Genomic DNA, 11967 nt, shown 5'->3' on the forward strand with positions numbered 1-11967 from the left:
GTCACTAAGTGTTGGGTTTCTTGGTTTTTAGCATTAGACTTCATCATAACTAAAGGCAGATCCATTAAGTTTAAAATACAATATAGGTTATATGTTTAAGGTAAAGTCAAAGACAAACTGAACATAACTGGAAAAATGAAAGTCCAAGGGAAACATTTATCAGTCTTATATATGGGATATAAGATAGATTGTTGTTCAAATTCCTCTCTCAGATAACTCAACTTTTAGAGTAAAATGCGTATTATTCAAATAAGAATCAAGCACCAAATAAACTCACGGTTGTACTTAATTTTTGTCTAAAGTATAAGAGATGTCGGAAAGTTCAGTTTTAAAAAAACAACTCCCTTACTAATAAATTATCATGAAATATGAAAAAGACAATCCTGACAAGTAGATTCTGAATATGAATTTTATAATAAGCAAAATCTGCTACGGAATAAACACAATGTAGTTTAATTCTGATCATTGAGAGATGCAAATCTTAGTATAAGCTATAAAATTTGAAATTTGAGCACGATTAATCCTCACAAAGTCAGACATGGCTATTATCTAAGCATTTTCTTTGGTCCAAATTTCCATTGCATAAATACTGTCTATATCAGATAGATAGGATATATATCAAAAAAGTTTATAATAGAATTAGAATTTATAATAGATCAATCAATCACTAAACAGAAATATTAAATTTTGTCATTCATTCATGAAGATTTTGTGACAAATTCTCAGTAAAAATCTATTATTTGTAGCAAAACAGAAAATGGTATTTTTGCGCTAGAAAATCATGCTGCAAATATATGATTATAATATATGATATATGAAATATATGATATATAATATATATATATCATTATATATTAAATAATATATAATGATATATATATATCTGCTAATACCTATAAAGTCATAAAGGAGCAAAATACAGAAGACAAGGGAAAATGTCAGTAAAATATTAATTTACGACTTTTACATCTTGGATTGTAATTCTCATCGGTAGTGAACTTATTTGAAGCAGTCATTTTTCATACAGCATCTCACTATACTTTTTATAGCATTTTTAGGTAGGTTATGTTCATTTTAATGATGAGAAATCTAAGCCTTAGAGATTAACTAATTTAAACCCAAAGTTAAGTAGCAGTAGGGCCGATATGCTTTTGTCCTTTTAATTTCTACTGCCTTCTAAAAATATTTATTTCAGTATTAGAAAATGAATTAAAGGGGATATAAATACTTTTCATACACCTACCTATTTTCACCATTTCTGCTCATATTCTCGTCATAGGGAAAGATTTTAATATTCACAATTAAATATCAACTACCTTTAAGTAAATTGCAGTGTCTTCAAAACCTGGGCCTAGAGAAATCAGAACTATTTTTCTCGGCACCTTGTTTCATAATATATGCTATATATTTGAAACCTGTGCAATGTGCCACAAATAAAACAAAAACTAACTTGTGAGGGGTTTTCTCTAGCTCTAAAAAACTCGATTTTCAAGGTTTCTTTTCTTCTTGAATTAAAGTGTTTTCTAACAAACACTTTCTTACACCCATGATTTTTATCAGGTACAATGGTGCCCTCTCTTTACTACTAAGTAGAGAAAGTGTTATTAACAAAATGCATTAAGGTGATTTTTAGAACATTTGCTGTTAGAATTAATGATTTTTTCCATTGAAGTCACAATTGAGACAAATCATTTGGTTTGGGGCTTTTGATACACAAATAATTCGTATTAAGTTCGTAAGCGGTCAAAATCAGGCAAAGTAGCTGTGCACTGACTACAATGCCAGGTCTAAAATAATATCAAAATGAAATGTTTAAATTTTAGGATTATTTAAAACGGACAGTTACGTAAGGCGAAAAGAAAACGTTCGCTTGCAAAGGATAACCAAAGTTAGATACTAAAATATGTAAAATATTTCTTATAGAAGCATATAGGTAAACTTCTCACAAATTCCAAAGAATAGTCACGGGATGCTTTTAGGTGATTTTTAATGCACAAGATTTATTTACCAATTCAAAAAAATCACTTATAGTCAGAGCCTTTAAAAATTCCCGGGGCAGAACAAATCAATATATATTAGATGTGTAAGGACTGGAGCCAGGGGCACACTGAGTTCCTCTTATAAATAATACCTTTTTAATAAAAAAGGGTGGTACTTTATAAGAAATCCAAGTGATACCAATTTATAAAAACAATCCTTAGAAGGTTGGCCACGTGAGAGGATGGCTGGAGGCACAGGGAGGGGACTGAAGGACGCGCGACAAACCCAACCAGCTCGAAAACGCGTGAGTCCTCCCTCGGAGCCCCGAAACCGAGGGACACGGGTCCTCGCCGCCCGGGAGCCCGGGCGTCGGGGGTGCTGCCGGCCCCTCCCGGCTGTCCAGAGCCCGCCTCGCCGGCGCCAGGCCGCGCCCCACGCGGAGACGCGCAGGGGCCGGGCGCGCTCGGACCCGGGGCCTCCAGCGGCCGGCGCGGCGTCAGCCCCGCGGCCCGCGGCGCGCGCCTCCCGGAAGTGCCCGGCGGCCCGGGGCGCGCGCGAGGCGGGGGCCCGGGAGCCGGGGGGAGGGGCCCGCGCCAGGCCCCGCCCCTCGCGGCCTCGGGCTACGGCCCCGGCTCCGGGGGCTCCGGGGGCTCGGGGTGCGGGGCTCGGAGGCCCGGCTCGGGGTCGCGCGGTGACGGCTCCTCGTGGTCCCCTCGCGGGCGCGGCCCCCGCTGCTCGCGGTGCAGCTGCAGCAGGGCGCGGCGGTACATGGCCTCCAGCTTCTCCAGGCGGGCCCTCAGGGCCCGGGGGCTGCCCGGCTCCCCGTCGGGGCCGTCGCCCCTGGCCGTCCGGTGCGCGCCGGCCTCCTCGGGGCCCGGGGTCGCCCTCGCCGCCGCCGCGGGCGCTCCGTCCGCTCCGTCGCCGCCCTCGCCGGGGAGCCGCAGGGCCTGACGGAAGAGGCTGCGGTTCTCGCGCTTGAGCCGCCGGTTCTCGAGCCGCAGCCGGGCGTTCTCCTCCCGCAGCCGCGCGTTCAGCCGGTCCCGCTCGTCTCGCGCGCGGAGGGCCTCCAGGTGGCTGGCCGCCAGGTCGGCGAACCGCTCCTCCAGCTGCTGCCGGGCGCCGCCCGCGCGGCCTCGCCAGCCCGCGCCGCCGCCGCAGCCCCGACCCCGGCCCGGGCGGCCCTGCCCGCGGCCGGCCCCGCCGCCGCCGCCGCCGCCGCTCCCGCGCCTGGTGGCGCCACCACGCATGCGCCACATCCGTCCCGTCCCCACCGGGCTGAGGGCCGAGGGGCCACGCGCGCGGGCGCGGACGAGTCCGGGGCCCGGCGGGGCGGCCGGGCCAACAGCGGAGGAGGCGGGCGCGGCGGTGGCGGGCGGCGGCTTCTGGCCGCGGGCCAGAGGAGGCCGGGAACTGGCCCGGTCGAGGCGTGTCTTGTCTCCGCGGCGGGCGGCGGGCTGCTCGCACAAAGCCCCGGGGAGCGGGCGCGGCGCGGGTCCGCGCGGGGCTCCGCCGGCGCCTCCGTGAGGCCCGTGCGCCGGGGGCCCGCCGGCCGCGCCCGGGGCATGGCGGCCTCGGAGCAAACGCGAGAAGTCCTGGGACAGAGACGCGGGCGAGTCGAAATGTAACCACCTCGTTTAAAACGTAGCCGGTTAAGCCCCCTCCGAGCTTCATAAAACAACTGAGCTGAGCGCCCGCCACGAGGCCCTCGGGTGGGACGGGTGGCTCCCGAAGAACGGGGGCGAGTCCCAGTTTCAGGGCCTGGGCTCCGCTCGCAAGCCGCCTGCAAGTCCATGAAGCCCGGGAAACTCAGAACGGGCCCCGTTCACCCCGAAACTTGGTAATACCGGCGGTGTCCTGGGGGATGCCCAGCCGCTGACGCGCCCGGCCGGGCCTGTGTTACTTTTGTTGGCTGCACTCTCACTCCCACGTTTGTAAATCTGTTATTCTCTTTTTACAGCTTCCGAGGTCAAAGCTGCTCCGTGTCACCTGTGGAATTACCTGCTCAGCCGCTGGGCTTCCTAAAGGGCACCTGCTGGTTCATGAAAAGGCCTCTCTGCACCCAGCCCCACCCCAAAGCACCCTATTTTGCCTTGATAAGTGAATGAAGTAATGTAAAATATAAAAAGCAGGTGAAACCGATTAAGCAAAAGGCGATCCAGTAAAATTGATAGTCTGTTTGTTATATCTTAACAGTAATCTGATTACACAGGTATACTTCCAAAAGACAGAATCCATTAATACTGACTCTCTGAGCCAGACATCTGGTATATATAACTATGTTGATTTTATTACTAGGAAGGAATAGAAGAAAGGAAATAAAAGGGAAAGGGAAAAAGAAAAAAAAAAATCCAACAAGAGCTATCAAAAAAAGTCATGAAAGTTACCTATGCGTAGCAATGAACATTCATTCGCCTTATGGTGAATGGAGATCCCACCAATCTTTCTAAATAGGAGGTGGAGACAATGGGTGTAATTTCTAAGTTGAAGGAGTATTTGGGATAACAGTGACTACAGTGATTGATGGCAAAATTACTACTTTAAATTTAGATAATATCTCGAGAATTCTATACCTGAAGATGAACCTTTACATAATTTCTAAATAAGATATCATAAAACCTAGAAAAATACATTTACTCACCATTGTTAGTAGTCTACATATGAAAACATTATTGTGCAAATGATATAACATGTATGTGAAAATAAAAAAATCCTGGAAAAAGAAAATTATGGACCTGATAAAATTTAGAAGAAATATGCATTTATATAGATTCTTAAGAGAATACAGGAAAATACATATCTTAACTAGAAAAAATATAAAAGATAAATACCTGTGCTTTCCTTTAAAGATGGGAGTTTCTAAACAGTAAAATTGCTTGTTAAATAGAAAAAAGTCTTGAAGGACACAGATCGCTCTTTCCTAACAGTATTTATTGTCTTTTAAGCTACCCTTACTAAGAAAAAGAGGTAGGAATTTTCCGATAACAATTTGACAGTTTTATAAATAAAAAATGTATAAATTCCAATGGACTATTTTCACTTTGTGTTTAGGAAGTTCTAAGGTTGAAGATGATTTCTTGACTAACGTTATTAAGTTTGGAGTAAAAGAGCAGAAAAAGAGTCATTTAGAGTACCTGATTTTGTTATTTCCCTGAAACAACTTACTATTTTTTTATTACAGGGACTTTTTGTAAGTACTGTATTTAGGTTTTCTCCCCCCTCCACACCCTCAATACCCATTCTCTAATTATTCAACAACTTAAATTTCACCTTATGTAATAGAAAAAACGCAAACATGATTTTACAATTGTTATGGTTCTTAATATAAGGTCTTAAACCAACAATTTTGTAAGTACTATAGTTGAGAAAAGCTGTGTCAGCAGATTGCAATGGCAGTGTTTTTTGACTTGCACTTCATGCATCCATTTTATTATTTCTCAAAACCAACTTTGAATGACAGCTGTTGAGTTTATTGCCCCCCTTTTCCCATCCTCCAAACAGGTTGTTCTTTCCATATATGGTAGCTGTTATATATTTCTAGGTACTTGCTTGAGAAAGAGGCCCCATGACATATATAGTTTGCTTCCTGTATCCTCGGTTGGTTTCTAAGATTCCTTTATTGCCATACTCATTTGATTCATTTCTCCCTTTTGAGTCACATTTCTTATAAAGTGAGCCATATTGTTAAGGTAATTAATGGCACATTTATGTTGGGACAAGTCAACCTATATCAGATACCTCTCTCTTTCCTCTCTCCTTAAAACATCCTATAATATCTCACCAAATGGATTTTAGTTAATTACTTTGATCGTTTATTATGTAACAATGTTGAACTCAGTCTGGTACTTAACAGCTGTGCAAAATCTGTATGCTCTAGGTCTTTCCATGCTTACCTTATATTACTCCTCTGCTGAGTTATTTATTCTCCTACTAAGAGTCATTGAACTCTTTTGCCATGTAGTTTGATTGTAAAGTCCCTTTTGTGGACTGAATTGTGATCCCTCCTACTTCTTACGTTGAAGTCCTAACCACCACTGTGATGGTTGGAGATGAGGCCTTTGGGAAGGAATTAGGTTTAGAAGACATCACGAGGGTAAAACTCTTATGATGGGATTAGTGCCCGTATAAGATATCACCACAGAAAAGTTTGCTTCCTTTCTCTCTTTCTGTGCCATGTGAGTACACAGCCAAAAGGTGGCCATCTTCAAGCTAGGAAGAGAGCCCTCATTGGGGAACTGAATCAGCCAGCACCTTGATTTTGGACTTTCCAGCCTCCAGAATTGTGAGAAGTAAATTCCTGTTGTTTATACAGTTCCTTTCACTTTCCCCCCTCACTTATCTGGACTGCAAAGATTCTATCAGGGCAAAGTTTAAACCCTACCATTTCATACATCTATCTTAGGCCTCCTGAACTGAAGGTGCTTTTTTCCTCTTTTAAACATTGATAAAATAATACCTGTTCATGTAATATGATGCTGAGGTCCTTCCCTGTGTTAACATTTCTTGTACAAATAGATCTCCAAATAGAATGTGAGTTTCTGGAGCAGCTTGTGTGTGCGTGTGCGTGTGTGTGTGTGTGTATTATACAAATATTCCTTAAATTACTAGAATGTCAAAAGCATTTATTTTCTTATATAATCTTAAAAAAAGATTTCAAAGTAAAAATGCTAACCATATTATAGTAAAAGTTTATATATCTAGCAGACAGAGCTAATTGAAACTCACCAAGAAAGATTCATAGAATGCTGGCTGGAATTATTCAGACTGAAATAGGAAGGAGGTTGGCACTGCCTTGTTAATGACAAGTCTCATTAATGACTTGTCTTATTATATAGTGGGTCTTCATATGTAGATTTTTAAACATGTAATGAATAAGAGGCATGACTTTTACAGTAAGACATATCTGGATTTTATAAATACCACAACTTTCCCACCCCATATATATGGCCTTGGACAGCCTCCTGAAGTCACAGTTTCCTCATTTTTTACAATGAGAATAAAATAGTACCTACTTCATGGGGTTCTTGTGAAGATCTATGAGTATCTTAAAGTAGAGTCGGCCAGCAAAGAGTACTCAATAACTCTCGATATCATAATTTTGTAGTTGTTTTTATTTTATGAGATAGACATTTTAGGATGAGTTCATGTGAATAGCCCATGCTATTTAAAACCTTCACTTGAGTTTGCCTAAAGAACCACCTGAAATATAATATGCAGCTCCTTTAAAGATATGATTCTTCTTTCTTGATAGTTCTCATTAAGTGTTTTGGTTTTTTAAATCCATATTTTGTAAGCCCTGTGTGCTGAAGAGTTTGGTTAATCACGTTCTGGGCTTGGTGTTTGTTAATATTCTCCCTAAAGCCCTAGTTGAACATTGTTTATTTTCTGGGAGTAGATTTATCAGGGCTCTGAAGAGCATATATTGATGCTTGGTAGCATGAATATCTCTCTATTGAAATAATTACTAGAGAATTAGGAATTGGGAATATTGACTGAATTTATTTAGTGTTTTGATATGGACAAAAATATTAAAAGCTACTAGCATTGCCCTTTAACAGCATCATTTAACTTGAGCTATACAGAAAATTGTGACATACAAGCAGCATGACTGACCTATCTTAATTAGGATACTTTCTACAGTGGGGAATATACCCTCCTTCCTTCAAATATTATAAACCACTAGCCAGACTAATAAAAGAGGGCAAGAGCGTGACAGATTAGCAGCCAGTAATGTAGCTGACAGCAAAGTGTAGCCACACAGGATGTTCAGCTAAAGCAAGAGTCCAAAATAAACTGTTCAAGAGGGGAAATGTATGTTCTAAAGTAGTGTTGTCTTATGCTATGTGTTTGTAGACTGGCATTATTCTTTAAAGTGCCTAGACCTGTGCTTCCATTAGCCACAGATGTCTATGTAAGTGTAAGTGAGATAAAATACAATTTAATAACCAGTTCCTTATTTACACTAGTCACATTTCAGGTGAAGCTCTCAGTAGTCAAATACGGCTACTGATGGTGCAGGTGTAGAGCACTTCCATTATCACAGAAACACCTATTGGTCAGCAGTGGGACAAGTAATACTATAGTCCAATTCTTACTCTGGTCTCAACCTTCAAAAAGCCATTTTAAAATTTATAAAAAAATAAAATGAAAGCGATGTCTCTGCATATTTCCAGCATTTTCTGGATGTTTGACTTCATGCCAATGAGATATTTATTTCATCAACCTTGAACACAGAGGGCCATCTTATTCTTAAACATATGTAACCTAAAATAGTGATTCTCTCTAAATCTGAGTTTTCCAGTTATTACACATCATTGAAGGTAGTAATAGGAGTTTGGGAATAATTTCTAATTACAACTGAGTTATTAAGCTATTTTCAGAACGGTGCAAAAAACAAGTAATTTTTCTCCTACCACTGCCCCTCAAATCCATTCTGTGAGCTCTTCCTTCCATTCCCTTCGATAATATCTCGAGAAGAACCATTAATTTGCAATTACTTTTGAGCTTAATGGACAATTCTCATTTTCAGATATTAAAGGTCCATTGCAATGGAATTCAAAACTTCAGATGCTCCTCCTACCCATGGCTCCTCTCCTCCTCCTGGCGGCAGCATTGCGTGTCCCGGACCGGGATTAACCAGCCTGCAGCGGGCAGGAGGGTGAAAGTGATGTGCACTCTCCCCCATGCTTCACCTGCTCCTGCTCCAGCTGCCATTTCCAGGTCCTTCAGGGGCAGGAACGGGGGCAAAGGAAAAGCAGGATTGAAGCAAAAGGAAGAAAAATCATAGGTAGCTGTGGCTGCCACTTTTGGCATTGTGTCCTCCAAGGGCACATGCCTGCACACAGCCTTTTCTCTCCTAGGGCACCTGTGTGTGCTTTTGGCCATCCCACGAGGATTCTCTTTTCTTCACTTCTAATGACTCGGGCCTTAGCCCTTGCTCTGCTGCTAGACTTCACGCAGCTGCCTTCTGTGGGGCTGCCTCACTCCCACGGCAAGCCTTTTGGCGAAGTTCTTTGGGAGAGGGTAAAGCCAGTTGCATTTCTCGCTTCCTGTTTTAACCCAAACTCGGGAAGTATAGGTCACTCCCACGACAGCCTTGCCATCTTCCTCTGTCATCAGGGTCATCCTCAGCTAACCTTTAACCTTCAGCTTTATCCAGGCCACAGTGTCCCACAAACACCACGGGCCTCAAGGCCACTTTCACCGCACTCGGCCTTGGGAGCATACGCTAAGAGCATGAGTCTCGTCCGCCCGGAGTGTGTGCTGCTTCAGGCTGAGAGGTCAGTTTCCATTCTGGGGACTACTCCACTACTTATGTGTGGTTCTTTGGAGATGCTTTTACTTGGAATGTGTGTGACAGGAAAACACTCCCTGTCATACTGTCCCAAGAAACTCTTGCCGCCATCCTCCTCTCTGACTATGCTGTCTGCCTACAGACAAGACATTGAACCAGTTTTCCAGCTTCAGTCCTTTGATGAAATTCTGGATATGATTTAGCCCCTCCTAGACAAGTAGGCACCTATAATCAATGCCCTTCATTTTAGCACTTCAGCTGAGATGAGAACAAATTCCACCGTATTTCAAACAGATAAAATATTTGTTCTAGTGAAGGATACACATTCATTCAAACAAGTAGCGTTTATTGAAACTCAACTATGAGCCAGTATTTAAAATATTTAAAATATGTAAAGTTCCTAGCACACTGTAGGAATTTAAACATGTATTGCCATTATAGTTGTAAACTCTAAAATTGCAAACTCTCAGATTATACTGAATTCCTACACCCTTTCTTCATTGTGTTTTCACTAAGTATTTCATTCAACCCAATTAACTTAAATATGTTTTTCTATGGTAGTCATTTCCAAACTTATATCCGGATCCAAATAGTCTACTCTGAGTTTCATCTTCATATGTCACTTCTCACTTGACATGTCTTCTTGACTGTCCCACAGGTATTTCAAGCAGTATTTTCAAAATGAAGCTCTTAATACACTGCCTTCCTTGACTGACCTGTTTTTCTCCCAGACTTCCCCATTTCAACAATTAGTTGTTTGGTTGTTTAGGCCAACTGTCTCCTTGGATTCTTTCTTCTTCCCGATCATTCCTACTCCAGGTAATAAATCCATCTCAAGTCTTTCATTTCTTACTCTAAATTTTTTTTTTTCCAACGTGTCCTCTGACATCAGATAGTCCAAAGTACTGTCATCTATCATCTGGCCCATGCAGCACTGCTTTGCCGGTCTCGATGTTTACCCCCTTAGACTCAAACTGTACAGAGCTGCCGGTATGACTTTGTGCAAACATAACATGCTATTCCTCTGCTTAGAACCCTTCAGTGGCTTCCCATTATACTGCCAATAAAATCCAAAATCCTTATCATGGCCTACAAATTCTTGCATAATCTCTGGTTCCTGCTTACTTCTTAAGACTCACTAATTTTTGTTGCCTGCTTGTCTACTACACTCTAGCCATCCTGGCTTCTTTTTTTTTTTTTTTTGATATGTTTTTATTGATTTCAGAGAGAGGAAGGGAGAGAGAGATAGAAACATCAATGATGAGAGAGAATCACTGATTGGCTGCCTACTAGGGATCAAGTCAGCAACCTGGGCGTGTGCCCTGACCAAGAATCAAACCCTGACCTCCTGGTTCATATGTCAATGCTAAACCATTGGCCATGCTGGTCAGGCATCCTAGCTTCTTTTAATTCTTAAAGCTTGCCAAATTGTCTTGCACTTTGGAGATTTTGAACATTCATTTCAATCTAATTGTAACATATGCTTCCCCTACTCTATGTGGTTTGCTTTTCTTTTTTTAAAATCTTTTAGATCTCAAATATTCTTTCCATCAAGGTCTTCCTAGATGACAACCATCTTTTCTATCTATCCCTTCACCCTATTCATTTACTTCAGAATGTTGAAAATTAATTGCAATTATATTTTATTAGTTTTTCCGCTATTCTGTAAGTTCCATTTTAACACTATATTTTGTTTCTATCATGAGCCTGTAAAATACATAGAAACAGAGACCATATCTGATTCATTTATTCCTATAAACTAGGGACAGTGTAGGTGCTCAATATTTGTTGAACAAATGAATGAATCCAGAGGTGATCAAGAGCTCTTTTTGTCAGCTAAAAATGTATAACAAAATCTTTGTTTATTAAAAATGAAGTTATTACTAAATTAATTTTTGCTCAGCTTAATTTTTTCAACTATTTGGGAAATAAGAGGACTATGGATTTCAAACGTTGATAAACAGTGGCTTAGTTCAATCATATCTACAGGAAATATCCAGATTTAGAGAGAGATTCACTAGGATGAGATAATAATCCACCCTTTAGTAGATTTTAAATTAGAGTAAACCAAGGCTTGGAAGAAAATGTTATAGAGTTAAATAAGCACTTTTCTTAATGTTTGAGTTTAGGGGACTTATTCTACAGTGTTTTTCTATTCCAAAAGCAACTGAAGTCTCAAGCAAAAAAATAAATAAATAAATCCATTTTGTCTACATTTCTAATCATATCTTGTATCACCGGGTTCTCCCCGTGATGAAACCTGAGACAGCAGTTAAAGAGGGAAGAACTTTGGCCAAGAAGCAGTTGATGAGGAAGCCACTAGAATATATTTTAAAACAAAACACTGGGGACTTGGAAAGAGGCAAAATGTAGCAAATGTATGTAGGAGAAGTGTTCCTGAGGACACTGGGCAGATGCAATAACCCAACCACCACTTTATAGTTAAATGGAAATCATATCGAAGAGTTCACCAATGACGATTTATAGACTGACAGAAAGATGTTCGCATAAGATTGTGAAGAAGGAAAGCGTGAGAGCATTACTCAAACAAGACTAATAGAGTAGACAGAGGATGTCTAAAAAATGTGCATCGGAAATGGGGGCCACACATGGGAAAAAGGAAGTTAGAGGATGGTGCTATATAGTAACATTAGGTCTTAATTTTTTCTCGAGTGCATTTTGGCTACAGCATGGAT

General features: G+C 41.7%; 1 protein-coding gene across 1 annotated transcript; it reads right to left on the bottom strand.

The window, feature by feature from the left end:
• Positions 1–1982: 1982 nt before the first annotated feature.
• On the bottom strand, positions 1983–5724 carry TUSC1 (tumor suppressor candidate 1). The gene has a single exon (XM_081150979.1). It carries the CDS (start codon positions 3234–3236, stop codon positions 2601–2603), a length of 636 nt encoding a protein of 211 aa, XP_081007105.1. The 5' UTR covers positions 3237–5724; the 3' UTR covers positions 1983–2600.
• Positions 5725–11967: the final 6243 nt, after the last annotated feature.

This window comes from Miniopterus schreibersii (assembly GCF_964146895.1).
Source record: "Miniopterus schreibersii genome assembly, chromosome: 11".
In the NCBI taxonomy this organism is placed as follows: Eukaryota; Metazoa; Chordata; class Mammalia; order Chiroptera; family Miniopteridae; genus Miniopterus; species Miniopterus schreibersii.

What these genes read in the sequence shown, in the direction of transcription:
- TUSC1 (XM_081150979.1), bottom strand. Translation starts at nt 3,236, where the DNA reads ATGTGGCGCATGCGTGGTGGCGCCACCAGGCGCGGGAGCGGCGGCGGC.